We start from the raw sequence: 15,321 nt of genomic DNA, 5'->3' as shown, positions 1-15,321 counted from the left end.
CCTGGTTCTCCCAGATAAGAGTCCACGCACTTAACCGCTGCGCCAAACTGGCTCTCTATTAAAGCGCAATCGTGTCACTTGTGACTTACGGAAAGTCTATGAATGAATGTTCTCCAAAATGCCCCATTCACAGCTCGGCTCAGGGCTTGGCAATGGAAGGTCGTGGCTTCCTTGGCTGGGTCAGTCCATCTCAGGTTGTGTCTTCCTCTTCCGGTTGCCTCCAACATCTCCCAGCATTAACCCACGGGAGAAGAATGCTGAACTGCACATCCCCCTGGGCGTTCAACTCCCATTTTGAAACACTAGGAGGTGGAACTTCATGAGGTCGCCGTGATTCACTCGCACCCCAAAAGGCTTTGCGCTCCATCTGGAACACCGGCCAAGCTGCCTGGAGTGGAAACCCACCAGTTCTGGACTTTAACCGCAGTGGATTTAAGAGCAAACAGATGCTGACTTTCTGAAATCCCCCCCCATGCCATTTCCCCATGGGAAGCACAACAGGGTTCTGTAGCTCTTTCCCATTCTGACTTCTGTCAGCAGCAAATCAAATCCTGCCAATGCATCAAGCAGCTGTTTTGGTCAGCAAGCCCACCTACTTTGTAAGAAACGGTCTCCCACCCTGAAACCTGGCCGCTGAACTTCACCTGACCTCTGGCTGCAGAAGTCACGGAGCTAGAGATCAGCAAATGCAACTAAAGGGGACATGGAATCTGAGAACCGTTAAGTCACCCCTGGTCATGTACACATAAGAGAAGCCATGCTGGATCAGGCCAATGGCCAATCCAGCCCAACACTCTATCACACAGTGCGCAAAAAACCCAAGTGCCATCAGGAGGTCCATCAGTGGGGCTAGAATATAAGAAGCCCTCCCACTGTGTGTCTCCCCGCCCCCAGCACAAGAATACAGAGCATCACTTGACCCAGAGAGTTCCAATAATATGCTGAGGTGAATAGCCACTGATGGACCTCTGCTCCAAATGTTTATCCAATCCCCCCTTGAAGCTGGCAATGCTTCTAGCTGCCACCACCTCCTGTAGCAGTGAGTTCCATGTGTTAATCACCCTTTGGGTGGAGAAGGACTTCCTTTTATCCATTCTAACCCGACTGCTCAGCAATTTCATTGAGTGCCCACGAGTTCTTGTATTGTGAGAAAGGGAGAGAAGTCCTTCTCTCTATCCCATGCACAATCGTGTCAACCTCGATCATATCACCCCCTCAGTCGGTGTTTCTCCAAGCTAAAGAGCCCCAAGCGTTTCAACCTTTCCTCCCTCGTGCGGACCTATTTTGGGTCCCGTCCTGGTTGAAAGACGGCCCCTCCCGTTGCAAACACACGACAGAGAAGTCATCTAAAAACAATACGTCCTTTTTTTTAATTGTTAAGTCAATAAAGAGGTATCAAAATTAAAAGAGGAGAATTACATGGGATTGAACAGAACTACCGGGGAGATTTCGGGGAGCGGGTGGGGGGGGGGGGAGAGAGTATGCAACAGAAGACACAACATCATGAACACACAGGGCCGAGGGGGTCGGTGGGAGGGGCGGGGGGCAGTGAGGAGGCCGCCAGCAAGGGGCTGGCCGGAGGCTCAATATCAGAAGAACGTTGTGTTGGCCGGGTGGAGGTGGGGGGAGGAGCGGCGTGGTGTGCTGGGCTCTTAGGAGTCGTCTTCGCCATTGGCGCTGTCTCTGTCGTCTTCTCCTTCTTCGGGCTCCTTGTCGTCCCCCTTGATGGACTCCAGCTGAGAGAGAGAAGGGGACAGGCACAGGGGGCCGGTTAGCGAACGGGGCAAGCCGGGCTCCTCACTCCGGGCTCTCGGCCTCCGCCAGCTTCGTACCTGGTCATCTCCCCGGTCTTCGTTGTCGTCGTCGTCCAACAGGTCCCCTTCCTCGGCCGAGTCATCCGCTCCGGCCTCCGACTCCATCTTGACGTTGCTCTCTTCTTTCTTTAGCGAGAGGCTGCTTTGCTCCTCCTCTGACTTGTCGTTCTTCAGCTCTGGGAAAGGGGAGGAGAGGAGGAAGAAGATAGTGGATTTATATCCCACCTTCTGCTCTGAGTCTCAGAGCGGCTCACAATCTCCTTTACCTTCCCCCCCCACCCCCAAAACAGACACCCTGTGAGCAGTGTTCCCTCTAAGCTGAGTTAGCGTGAGCTAGCTTACAGATTTTTTCGCCTCCATCTCGCACATTTTTGTCTTAGCTCAGGAAAGGTGACCCCCAAAGCACAATACTTTTTGCAGTAGCTCACAGCTTTCATGCCAGTAGCTCACAAAGGAGAATTTCTGCCCTGCAAGACTCTGCAGCTTAGAGGGAACATTGCCTGTGAGGTAGGTGGGGCTGAGAGAGCTTTTTGCTGACAAAGAATGTATTAACTATTAATTATCAACATGTCAGAGTATAAAAGAAAATTGTTTTAAGATGATGTATAGGTGGTATATGACTCCTAAAAAATTGGCAAAGATCAATAAAAAGATGCCAGACAGATGTTGGAAATGTAGAAGACATGAAGGCTCTTTTTACCATATGTGGTGGTCTTGTGAAAGAGCGAAAAAGTATTGGCAGATGATTCAACAAGAAATTTCAAAGATCTTGGGATATGAATTCAAGAAAGAAGCAGAGACTTTTTTATTGGGATTACAAATGGAAAAATTTCCAAAAAAAGATAGAACTTTGATCTGGTACTTGCTTTCAGCGGCTAGGACATTGTATGCGCAGTTATGAAAGCAAGAAAAAATACCAGAAAAATGGAATTGGATTGTAAAAGTTGTAACATGGAGTGAGATGGGCAAACTAACAAGAATCTTAAGAGACTATGATTCGGAAGTGTATGAAAAGGAGTGGAAAAAGTTTAGATGTTATGTAGAAGAATGGAATATAAAAGGATATTGGACAATTTTTTGATAATTATATAATGCTAGAAAAAAGTAGAATATGAATATAGGTTCTTATGGTTTAAGGGTACCTTTAAATGTTAGTATTTTAAGTATATAACTTCGGCGGGAGTCAAGTAACGGTGGGAGGGGGGACTAGAAAATAGCATATGGGATAGATAAAAAGAAAGTATTAATGGATATGGTTACCATATGTAATCAATAAAAAAAATTGTGTTTAAAAAAAAAAGAATGTATTAACTATGGCATTCCCGCTATTCAGCGTGAAAATTAGCAAAAGCTAGGAATTTTGGACTGACGTGGCTGATGACTGAATAATTTTTGGCACTACTGGCCCTAGAATACTGCACACAATATACAAGACTGGGCACAAGAAGAAGGATTTGAGATCTGAAACTGCTTGCAAAGCAGACCAGTTCTCCGTTGGACCGTTTTATCAAACACTGCACTGAATGTAATAGAGTGGTTCTGAACCACATAAGGACAGGAGGAGCACTGCGGAACTTATGAGGTTTGAACTTGGCACATGACAGAGATGCTGCGTACTGTTGATACTCTTTCTGCATTTTTGACATTTATTATTCACAACAAGTCAGAATTGTTTTTACACGGAGCTTTTTCTTTGTTCTTACAGCAGCTGCCCTTTCAAGGACAACTCCTACGAGAGCCTCGGCTGACCCAAGGCCATTCCAGTAGCTGCAAGTAGAGGAGCTGGGAATCAAACCCAGTTCCCCCAGATAAGAGACCACACACTTAACCACTTCCGCTAAATTGGAACAAGTGGGGTCCGGCGGAGAGGAAGGAGAGCATAAGGGAAGCAGTTCACAAGCAGTGTTCCCTCTAAGCTGGGTCAGCATGAGCTCGCTCACAGGTTTTTAGCCTCTGGCTCACACATTTTTGTCTCAGCTCAGGAAAAACGGCCCCAGAGCAAACTAATTTATGCAGGAGCTCACAACTTTATTGCCAGTAGCTCAAGGTAGAATTTCTGCTCACAAGACTCCACAGCTTAAAGGGAACACTGTTCCCAGGGCAAGGCACTCAAAAAAGGAGTTTCACCCGCTTAAGATAGTCAGATCAAGGGCTGGTCGACTAGCAGAGATGGGTCTCCCAACGGGGACAGGGCACATTCAGGGAAGAATCAGCCACAGCAGCAACATGGGGCCTCCGAGTCCAGGTCAACTGGCTCAGAATATCAACTGCAGGGAAGCAGGGCTAGGGGAAGCTTTAGCCTTTGTGGCCTGGGCTCGACACAGGCCTTTGTGGCCTGGGCAAAAACAGAGACACTCAAGCAAATGACCGATGACCGGTCTCACCCGGAAACACCTTGCTGAACACAACTCCCTAAACCAGGTTAACCCCTTACTTTCGGGAAGCAGCAGGAAAAGCGTTCCATTTAAACCTGGAAGAGGATTCTAGTCCTACAAGGCTGCCAACTTGTGGATTAAGTCGCTGCCTGCCTAGTAGTGCCGCTGGCTAGCAGCTTCTCCAGGCTGACCTGCAAAGCTGTTCTGAGCTTTGGCTGTAGGAAAGGATTTCCACCTGCTTCCCCTTCCCCAAATATAGTTAAATCTTCTGGGCAAAGAAAGACAGGAAACGAATCGGGGTTTTTTGTAGCAGGAACTCCGCATATTAGGCCACACACCCCTGATGCGGCCAATCCTCCTGGAGCTTACAGTAGGCCCTGTAAAAAGAACCCTATCAGCTCTTGGAGAATTGGCTACACATGGGGGCGGAGAGGAGAGACCTATTATGCAAAGGAGGTCCTGCTACAATAAAAGCTCTGGGAATGATGCTATCGCCCTTCTCTGACTGGTCATTTGGCGGTGGCTGTAAGGGGTGGTGGTGGGGGGGGAGATTCTCTGCTGTGATTTTCTCACTGGATAGTTTTCAAGGCAGCAGCCAGGAAACCCACGTAAAACACCCTATGCCCCAACCCACGTATCGCCAAGGCCTCAGCAGAAAGAGATGCGTCCAGCCAGTTTGTTGGCGTTTGGCCGATGAAGGGCCCTGGGTTCAAGCAAGGATTACTCTCTCCCTTCCCACGCCCCCTTCCTTTACTTTGATCCTTCTCGATCTTCTCCAGGCTCTCCAGCAGGGAATCCACTTTCAGCTTGATCTGGGTCAGCTCCTTCTTAATGGTCTGCAGGTCGTCTCCTTTCACTGCAAGGAGGAAAGAAGCGCCTGTGAGATCTCCAGGGAGCCTAGGGACCTCCCCCTGGGAGACTCATCCCTATTCCCGCCTCTCCCTTCTGAAAAGGAGAAATCGAGCAAACAGGCAAAAAGAGGGTGTGAAGAGGCAGGTAGGGGCGGCTTTGAGTGACAAGCTTTTCTGCTTCCCAGGGGAGGGACAGTGGCTCAGTGGTAGAGCATCTGCTTGGTAAGCAGAGGGTCCCAGGTTCAATCCCTGGCATCTCCAGCTAAAAAGGGTCCAGGCAAAAAGGCGTGAAAAACCTCAGCCTGAGACCCTGGAGAGCCGCTGCCAGTCTGAGTAGACAATACTGACTTTGATGGACCCAGGGTCTGTTTCAGTATAAGGCAGCTTCATATGCTCATTTCCCAATTTAGGGAGGAATGGACTGAGACCGGAGGTTGACCAACACACTTCTCGCCACCCAGCCTTCCGCATGTTTCCCCCCCTTCCACAACTGCAATGTTCCTTGAACAAGTGACGTTTCAGAGGGGCAAAGATGCATCCCCTGAAGCCTGACAGGAAAGAAGACTGCAGATTTATACCCCGCCCTTCTCTCTCAATCAGAGTCTCAGAGAGACTTACAGTCTCCTTTATCTCCTTGCCCTGCAACAGACACCCTGTGAGGTGGGTGGGGCTGGAGAGGGCTCCCACAGCAGCTGCCCTTTCAAGGACAACTCCTGCGAGAGCTATGGCTGTCCCAGGGCCATTCCAGCAGGTGCAAGTGGAGGAGTGGGGAATTAAACCCGGTTCTCCCAGATAAGAGTCCGCACACTTAACCACTACACCAAATTGGCTTGGCCACAGAAACCTGCCACACGCACAAACACCTGCACCCCCAACGCCTGCAAGAAGGTCCAACACTTACACTTTCCAGACTTGGAGGATGATCCCCGCTGCCCGCTCTTGGAGTTGAAGCCGCTCTTGCCCCGGCGGGAGGTGTTGCCGGAGACCCGCTGGCGTTTGGAAGGGACCACAGCCCTGGCAATGGGAGGTGGAGGTGGAACCCGGGCCTGGTAACTGTACATCCTAGCAGCACAAGACACGCCCTTGTCAGAGAACTTTGGTTCCTGAGCGACTGCTGTACAAAACAGCTGCCTAGTCACGGGTCATGACAAACCACATACGGTTTTTGTCTCAAGGTTTCTGAAACGCTTCTTGTTCGTGGCCATGGCTTTAAGGCAGGGGGCCCCAACCCCCAGGCTGTGGACCAGTACTGGTCTGTGGCCTGTTAGCAACCAGGCCGTGAGTTGTATAATCATTTCATTCGATATTACAATGTAGTTGTAATAATAATAAGACATTGGATTTATATCCTCCCCTCCACTCCAAATTTCAGAGTATCAGAGCAGCTCACAATCTCCTTTACCTTTCTCTCCCACAACAGACACCCTGTGAGGTGGATAGGGTTGAGAGAGCTCTGACAGAAGCAGTCCTTTTATGGACAACTCTGCGAGAGCTATGCCTGACTCAAAGCCATTTCGGAAACTGCAAGGGAGGAGCGGGAAATCAAACCTGGTTTTCCTAGATAAGAGTCCGCACACTTAAATCACCACACCAAACTAACAGAAATAAAAAACGTGCACAACTGTATCATCCCAAAACCATTGTGCCCCCTCCGGTCTGTGGAAAAATTGTCTTCCACAAAACCAGTCCCTGGTGCCGAAAAGGTTGGGGACCGCTGCTTTAAGGGACGCCTCTCGGGGCTTGCTCAGGAGAGCAACCTTGGAACACGGAGCCTGAAGCGTGGCCCTCATCAGAAGGACCCTTGCCAAATGAGTGCTCGAGGGGTTTCCCAGCCTCTGCCTTGATTTCCCCTTCCCAAGCTGTTAACTGAAAGGTCCCACTTTGCAGTTCAACCCCGTCCCCCCCACTTTTGTATTTTGTGTTTGTATGTGTGGGTGTGCGTGTGTGTGTGCACCTGGAAGTCTTGGCGACCTCTGGTGACTGACCGCTACTGGGGAAATGGAGGCTATTCAGAGAGGTGGCCGAACGAAGCCAGCCCCAGCCCTCCCAACTGCTGGCATTCCAAGCAGCTCTTCCATCCGAGTACTTGCCAGACCCTGCTTAGCTTCCGAGATCTGACCTGCCTGAGCTATCCGGCTCAGGGCAAACCCCTTCCCTTCTTAAGCTATCTTTCCCACTTCATAGCATTCAAAGACTTCGTATTCCCTCCATAGGAACGTGGACAGAATAAAAGCTCAACGGGGGACCAAATTACAGTTGTGGCCACTGCTGGTGAGCTGAAATCCCCAAAGCCCACAGCTTCCTTTGGCTGGTTCCGAATCCTTTGGAAGGGGAGCAGGGCTGGCTAAGGCTGCTGGTTGCCTCTTCACCAGGCCCACAAACGGGACACACGAAGCTGCCTTGATGCTGAATAAAATCACTGACCCGTCCAAGGCAGGACTGTCTACTTAGACTGGCAACAGCTCTGCTGGGTTTCGGGCAAAGATCCTTTACATCGTGTCCTGCCTGCTCCGCTCAACTAGAGATACCGGGAACTGGACCTAAGGCCTTTGTGCGTGCCAAAAAGATGCTCTACGCCACTGAGTCAAAGCCCCCTCCCCAATAACATCTCTTCTTCTGTGAAGAAGCACAAAATGTCTAACCCGTGACTGAACTAGGACTACCAATCCCCAGGTGGGGGCAGAGGACACCCCCCCCCTTGTTTGGAAGCCCTCCCCCTACTTCAGGGTCATCAGAAAGCAGGGGGAGAAGGAAAATGTCTTCTGGGCACTCCATTTTTCCCTATGGAGACTGACTTCTATAAGTTATAATAGAGAATAGATCTGTGGGTATCTTATGGGGGGCTATTTTTTTGAGGCAGAGGCACCGAATTTTCAGCATTCGCATCCGGTGCCTCTCCTCAAAATACCCTCCAAGTTTCAAAAAGATCAGACTAAGAGATCCAAGTCTTTGAGCCCCCAAATAAGGTGTCCCTATCCATTATTTCCAGTGGTGGAAGGTATTTAAAAGGCGTGTGGTCCCTTTAAATACGCTGTCCAGAACTCCCTTTGGAGTTGAATTATGCTTGCCACAACCTTCCTCCTGGCTCCACCCCTCAGCCCCCCAGACCTGGCAACCCCAGACTGAACGCCCAGGTCGTGTACCTGTCATAGTATTCACGCTGGAAATCGTAATCCAAGTCGAAAGAGGACCTGAAAAGAGACAAAGCACGAGGAGCCTGGTCAGGTTTCAGGAAGGCAGTCGAGGAAAGGAGTCCTGATCCTGAGGCTGCAGGCAACAGGCCAAGTCTTTGGGTACCAGTGTCAGGAATGCACCCCCAGCCTGGCGTGTAAAAAGGCCAGACGCAGTTCGTGGCACTCAATGAGTGCTAAGGCCACCCCAAAGGACAAAGTCCATCCCAAAGCCACCCTCTCCGCACAACAAAGCTGCCTAGATCCTGCTCCCGACCACGTGGAGCAGGGTCCCCCAGGTGAACTGAAAAGCCCATCTGCCATACCTCAATCCCACCCCCCACCCCTCGCGTCAGCAGCTGCAGGCATACACGCATCTTTCGCTTCAGTTCCTTACAAACAAGGCAGGTGGAGGAGCTGCCCGCTTGCGGGGCACAAAAATCAGGTAAATCAAAAGAGAAGTTAAAATAATGAAAACAGAAGGGTCCCGACCTGACTAGAGGGGACGGAGAAGGTGGTGCTGCTACTGACCCGTACATCTCTGTAGCCGATCTCTTCACCCCGGCTTTGCCCCGGTTCAACTTCGGCTCGGCGGCCAGGTTAATATCTGAAAGACCAAGGGCACGCCTGTTGGGAAGCCGGCCTCTCTGGAAGAAGTCCGGGCCTGCACGACAGACTGGCCGACTGCCTAGAACAGCACATGGCTGGAGGAGAGCCAGCGGAGAGAGCCTGCTCCACTTGCAGGCGGAGGAAGGCTGAAGAGGCACCTGCCGGACACCTAATCCACAGCCACTAAAGCAAAGGATGACTTGAGTCCAGATCCCCATGCAGCTCCCTGGGTGACTGTGGACCAGACATAATCTAGGCCACCATTCCACAGGGCTTTCAGTTTTCGTAAAACCGAAAGAACTGCAATAGACAGGTACACCACCAAGGGCACAGTGGACTGAAATAGTTTGCCAACACAAGATGCTTCTGCGATAACGCCATCTGCTTGGACTGTCAACGACACATCTGTTCACCAAAGCCTGCAAATGCTAAAGCTGCTCAGCTTATGGGCTGGGCAGAAAACCCTCTGCTTTTGGCTCTCCTCACTGTGCAAACTTTCACCTTGACTCAAGAAGCCAAGCCCAGTTTCACCTGCGGGATGAACAAACCCCGCTCAGGAGGGAGGCCAGGGGATTCCAAACAGGCCAGAGAGGCTGTTTGGTGGGAGGAAAAACATATGTTCCTTATGATGAGCAAAACAGGCCTTCCTTTCCAACGCTGCAAGAAGACTGCAAAAGTTGCTCGGGGGGATTCTTTGCTGATCACGAAACTTCAGTCTAAATACCCAGCAGAGCAATTGCTGCTTTTTTTGTATTTTGGTTCCTTTTGATTTAAATGCTGATTTGTTTTCTCTCAGAGGGGTCAAAAGCAACTAGCAGAATCAGCAGGCCACGTTGTATGCACTTCACGCCTGAAGAAAGGAGAGGAGACTGTAGACTTATACCTTGCCCTTCTCTCTGAATCAGTGTCTCAGAGAGACTTAGAAGAAGAAGATATTGGATTTATATCCCGCCTTCCACTCCGAAGAGTCTCAGAGCGGCTCACAATCTCCTCACAAGGTCATTCCAGCAGCAGCAAGTGGAGGAGTGCAGGATCAAACCCGGTTCTCCCAGATAAAAGTCCGCACACTTAACTGCTACACCAAACTGGGAGGGAAAGGGGGGCTGGGACCATGGCTTCCTGCCAGGGCTTTCGCAGTCCCTGGAGCCTCTCAAGGAGAACAGAAAGCCACCCCGTATGCTAGAGAAAGGAAAACAAATCACTTCTGCTCCTCCTTTCCCTCCTTGTCTTGGCAAAGAGGTGAATCATCTGCCCCAGTGGCTGCCATCACAATGGGCTCCTTCCCCATCTTCTGGCATCTCCTGCCCAAAACGCTATTTCATGAGAGAAGAGCGGCAGCCGGAGAGCTGGGTTTTAAATGGCGAGACCGAGGGTCAAGTCTCCATTTATCCAGCCCGCTCTCCCAATCTAGCATTCCCCAAAGAATCAGTGGTTAATGTCTGCTGTGCATAAAATAAGGGAGGGATGCCAAAACGCCACTCTCCATACACTGGATGGCACTGCATTGCTCCGCTGAAGCAGAACTGACCACGTCTCTCCGCAAACCATAGTATGTGCTCCGCCGTCTTCCCATTCCAACCTTCACCTTCCTCCTCAGGCATAGCTTCCTTCTACTAGCTTCAAGAGGGGATCGGATAAACATAAGGAGCAGAGGTCCATCAGCAGCTATTAGCCACAGTGTATTGTTGGAACTCTCTGTCTGGGACAGTGATGCTGTGTATTCTTGGGCTTTGGGAGGGGCAACAGTACGAGGGCTTCTAGTGTCCTGGTCCCACTGCTGGACCTCCTGATGGCACCTGGGTTTTGTTGGCCACTGTGTGACACAGAGTGTTGGACTGGATGGGCCATTGGCCTGATCTAATACGGCTTCTCTTCTGTCCTCCTGCTGTCTCCCTCATAGCCCTGAGATCCCTGAAGGTTCTAATAACAGCTATGCTACACCTCCAAGATAAAAGTGCGACACTGTTGTGACTCACCACAGGCACGACCGTTGCTCTCTTAAAAAAAAAAACTACTTCACAGCCGAGAACGGCATGGCAACATGGAGATGAAGCTGGTGCTCACCCAGGAAGATGCTAATCCCTAGCCTAAGAGCCACGGGAAACCAAGACATGCCGAGCTTACCGAGGACCTGGCCTGCAATCATCCGGCCGTCTTCTCCGGCCACGGCGGCACGAGCGTTGCGCTCATTCACGTACTGCACGAAGGCAAAGCCCTTGTGCACAGAGCAGCCGACGATCTTCCCGTACTTGGAGAAGATGACCTCCACGTCAGACTTCTTCACCACCAGTGTGTTGAGGTTGCCGATGAAGACGCGAGAATTCAGGGAACGGGGATCTGTTTTGTTGGTGACGTTGCTGGCCATGGTTCGCGCACGCAGCAGCACAGAGGTCCTGGCGACAGAGAAGAGAAAAATGGTCAGAGAAGGGAAAGCTGGTGGCACAGGGGTTAAAACTAGCCTCTTGCCTCAACACATATCCACAACCAGCCACAGAAAATGCCTCCCCCACCCCATTCTGCTTCCTCATGCTAAATGTCCGGTATGCCAAGAGATACTAAATGGGAAGCCACCAACCCCAAAACCATGTCCCACTCTGAAGTCAGCTTTACTCTCCCCTAAAGACTGGCTTCTAAAACCAAAGCAATATAAAAATGCCTAGAACCAGGGCTCTTTTTGAGCAGGACAGCACACAAACACAGTTCCGGCTGGCTTGGTGTCAGGGGGTATGGCCTAATGTGCAGATGAGTTCCCGTTGGGCATTTTTAAACAACGATAATGTCAAGGTTGTGGCCTAATATGCAAATGAGCTCTCCTCTTTCTTTACTGGGAAAAAAGTTTATGGAATCTAACCCTTGGGCCTCAATTTCAGAACATTCCCACTGTCACCCCAGCACCTTTTGGTAACCTTGATAGAATCCCCGAAGTTCTCTAAGACAAAGGTTCATCTAATTGCAATTCAAGCCACTTTGATATTACAAAATCAATGTTAAGTTACATTGGCACCTGCTAAAAATGTGAATGGGGGCTGGGAATTTGTCTTTCTGCCCTAGGCCTTTTTTTCTCTTCAAAAGGGGAAAAAAAACCCTGGAAAATGTGGAAACACTGAAAAAAAGCCTTCTGAAGTATTTTCTCAAGACATGAGTGAACTGCTTTTTAACAGTTTACAAAAATAATTGTAAATCAAACAAGAGAGTGATGCTGATGTATATAAGAATGTTTATTGCTTAAATGTTAATTCACACAACAGTATGCCACGTTTAGTTACATTGCTTTTTTTTAAAAAGGTTCAGCATTTCTGATGCGATACATTTTAATTTTTGTTTGCATTGTTTCCCAGCTCTGTAATCCTGTGGCGTTATTTACTGGAGATCTTTAGTCTTTGTTTTTCTGTTTTGTAACCCTGAGTCATGGTGAGAAAGCTGAACTCTAAATGAAGTAAATAAACCCAAAAACACTACACATTTTCTTTTGTTCCCTACAGCGTTAGGTTTTCTTCCCCCTGCTCAATCAGGAAAATATACATTAAATAAGAAAATATGGCATATATTGCTATTTCTCCCACGTCGTCTTTCCCCCAAAATCTGGGGTTGTTTCCAAATTTCTGGAACTTTTACATCTCTTGTGTGTACCGTATCCATGGGCTGGAGCTGGGGGTCTAGGGAGACAATAAGATCTAAAATAACTTAAGGATGGCACCAACGGAAGCAGAATTCTTAACCTGCTCTGTACAAAACTCTGTTCCAACTGTGTTAACTGCAGAGGCCTTGCAATGCTTCCCAAAGGGCGTAGCCTGGAATCATCTCCGGGGAAAGGAATTCTAATAGAAACCTCCCCACCCTACATGCAATTCAAGAAGAAAACTGTACATTTATACCCTGCCCTTCTCTCTGAATCAGAGTCTCAGAGCGGCTTACAATCTCCTATATCTTCTTCCCCCACAACAGACACCCTGTGAGGCAGGTGGGGCTGAGAGAGCTCTCCCAGAAGCTGCCCTTTTAAGGCCAACTCTTGCGATAGCTATTACAGAAGGCAGTAGTGTGACAAGGCCTCTCCTCTCACAGCCTCCCATTTTTGGCTTTGCCTTCGAATACACAAACCCAAAAGCATTACGTTAAAAGCAGATTTGGGAAGCCGCCGCCACAACTGGGTGCCCGAGATCCCTGCCCAGCTTTTGGCACTTCTGAAAGAGCCACATAAGCTTCGCTTCACAGAGCTTGCTGGATGAATGGACCGAGGCCAGTGTGTGAACTCTGACCGTTTCCTCCTGTTTTTTTCTTTGCTTAAAGGCCTTAGAAAGGATGAAAAACCACCCAGATTCATTGAATGCTGAACACTGGCTTATGCCATCCAGCTAGTGAGGGCACACAGACACACACCCCAATGACGTGCAGAGGAGTAAAATGCAGTACTTGGTATCTTCTGATCAGAAGTCCGACGAACGCGAGAGCTTTTGTGCGGCGAGGACTGGACTGATGAAACGGGGTTAGGAGGAGGGTGGATTATGAAACTGGTGTCAGCTGTGACTCCAGTCTAATAGTGGGGAAGAGCTGCTGGCCATGTGCCTGGGTGATCCCAGGGCGCTAGGAGAACACGTTTATCCTCAGTCCTCTTCCACAAAAACAGACCCCCTTAACAAAAAAAGGCAGACAAGAACGTCTTCACAGCACGGCTCCCTGGGAACCAAAATTGTTCATGTGTCCATCCGAGAGGCCTCTTCCCCCAAAGAGCTTAGAAATCGCTCTGTGGAAAAGCTTGATACCAAAGGGGGACTTATCTCCTTCTCTCTTCTAAGCTTCTAGCATGTTGCAGTGCCTCTTGTTTTCAGTGAAGTAGCCAAGAGGACCAGGCAGCCTCTTTAAGTTGAAAGTATGAGCCTCTGACTTGAAATCATTCAGGCATTCCTAAGATGCTTTTTCCGTAGCAAGCAAAGATGGGCAGAAAAGTTCATCAGAGAATACCCCATGGAAACTGGCCAGCTTCTAATGGGATAACTTCTGCTTCCTGGAAGTCTTGCCAATGATGCAAAGCTGGGAAGACTCTCATCTCATACAGCCAGGCACTTATGTCCACAAGCTGGCTGTTCTCAAATGGGGAGAGGGGGGTGGGACACTTGCAGAAGAAGGGCAGAGCCAGAGGGCCGAAGTGAGCTGGGAGACAAGATCAGGGATGGGTTGGCCTTTGCGTCAAGGACACAATGGCCAAGAAATACAGCCTGCTGCTCAGTAATGCTATGTATTTATAAATGAGGAACACAAAAAGAATACTCGTTTGCTTAATGCTGATGCCTTGAGTTTTATGTTGAGGAAGGAAAAAGTAAAGCAAAGAGCACGGACAAGAGACACGGCTTCAAATCCTTTGAGAACTGCTGCCTTCAAAAGGCCGCCGCTCGTAACATGGATCAACTACAGCCTAGGCATCACTCCTGTGCTTTTGTGCTATAAATTTAACATACTATTCAAGGCGTCTTTTTATGAGCAGGCTATGTGAGGCTCTGCCCCAGAGCCACGTTCCACAGTATGAATCCAGAATTCCCGAGAGTTGGGCCCCCCCCAACCCTTTCCAGCCTACCAACATCTTTGGGATTCTGATAAAGGATGGCAGCTGCCGCAGGAGGTAGAGCCACACAGAGGAAACTGAGTGTAGATGAGAAAAGGAATACTTTTCAAAAACACACTGCGAAGCAGGAGTGAAAGAGAAGGAAACCAATGCTGCGGTGGAGGCTGCTGCTAAAACAAAGCTGTTTCAATCTGCCCAGCCTGTCAGTTCTCCGTTGGCCAGTTAGAAGCCCTGCCGGCAGGTGTCCCCCCAGCCCCACACATTTTCTGGAAAACACTTGACGGGCATCAGGAAAGGTTGGGGGAGGCACCATGTTTGGAGATCCCTGCCCTAGTGGGCGCCCCAAAGACCCCTCCCCGAGTTCCCCCAAAGACCTACACAACTACCTATTTTCAAGGGCCTCTGGTTTCTGACTGGTCCTCCTTTTTGACTGATGGGGTTGGACGGTCTCAACCCAGCTGATACACACCCACGCTCAACTGGGCCCGAGGAGCAGCTATGCACCCTTTCCCCTGAGGTCTTAACGGGGATGGCTGCCGAAGCGTGGAATGAAACCAACTCCCTTACCATCAACCCAGGTGGGTTTGTGTCTGCTCCATGCGAGGCTCCGCTGGCAGCCGCCACTGCTGCTCCAAACTGGGCGTCCATGACGGCGTTTGGAAGGGAAGGGTGGTGTGAAGGAAAAGACCGGGATGGGGACTGGAAGGGGGGGGCACGGGAGAAGGGGGGGCTGAGCAGGGGGTGGGTGAAGGGCTGTCACTGCTAGGGAGCGATCAGCACCACAGACACATTGCAGCAACAGTTGAAAAATTGCACAGAAATAAAATATTTTTTTAAAAAAAATTAAAAATAAAAAAAATAAAAAAGTGTAGGAACTTCCTGAGATGTTCAAATAAGTTCTGGAGAAATCGGATTCCGTTCTCAGCAGCCAGGTGAACGGGGAGG

The 15,321-nt window shown here is 49.7% G+C and overlaps 1 protein-coding gene across 4 annotated transcripts; it reads right to left on the bottom strand.

Moving 5' to 3' along the window:
- Positions 1–1,347: 1,347 nt before the first annotated feature.
- HNRNPC (heterogeneous nuclear ribonucleoprotein C) lies at positions 1,348–11,219 on the bottom strand. 4 transcript variants are annotated; one of them, XM_060254601.1, is made up of 7 exons: positions 10,944–11,218; positions 8,703–8,817; positions 8,184–8,231; positions 5,942–6,102; positions 4,944–5,045; positions 1,833–1,990; positions 1,348–1,736 (listed from the first exon to the last, which is right to left on the bottom strand). In XM_060254601.1, the coding sequence occupies exons 1-7, from the start codon at positions 11,182–11,184 to the stop codon at positions 1,653–1,655; spliced, it is 909 nt and encodes a 302-aa protein (XP_060110584.1). In that variant the 5' UTR covers positions 11,185–11,218; the 3' UTR covers positions 1,348–1,652. The 4 variants fall into 4 exon arrangements, with proteins under 4 accessions (XP_060110584.1, XP_060110585.1, XP_060110582.1 ...); XM_060254602.1 differs by having other exon boundaries at positions 8,742–8,817; XM_060254599.1 differs by having other exon boundaries at positions 1,348–1,990; positions 10,944–11,219.
- Positions 11,220–15,321: the final 4,102 nt, after the last annotated feature.

This window comes from Heteronotia binoei, chromosome 15 (genome assembly GCF_032191835.1).
Source record: "Heteronotia binoei isolate CCM8104 ecotype False Entrance Well chromosome 15, APGP_CSIRO_Hbin_v1, whole genome shotgun sequence".
NCBI classification, from domain to species: Eukaryota; Metazoa; Chordata; class Lepidosauria; order Squamata; family Gekkonidae; genus Heteronotia; species Heteronotia binoei.
The sequence above is the reverse complement of the archived record's forward strand: the minus strand, read 5'-3'. Positions and strand labels throughout refer to the sequence as shown.

What these genes read in the sequence shown, in the direction of transcription:
- HNRNPC (XM_060254599.1), bottom strand. Translation starts at nt 11,184, where the DNA reads ATGGCCAGCAACGTCACCAACAAAACAGATCCCCGTTCCCTGAATTCT. An exon ending in GATTGCAGGCCAGGTCCTCG is followed by an intron (nt 8,818 to 10,943) that starts GTAAGCTCGGCA and finishes TTGGTCTTTCAG; the next exon opens with ATATTAACCTGGCCGCCGAG. An exon ending in ATCCTCCAAGTCTGGAAAGT is followed by an intron (nt 5,046 to 5,941) that starts GTAAGTGTTGGA and finishes TCCTCCTTGCAG; the next exon opens with TGAAAGGAGACGACCTGCAG.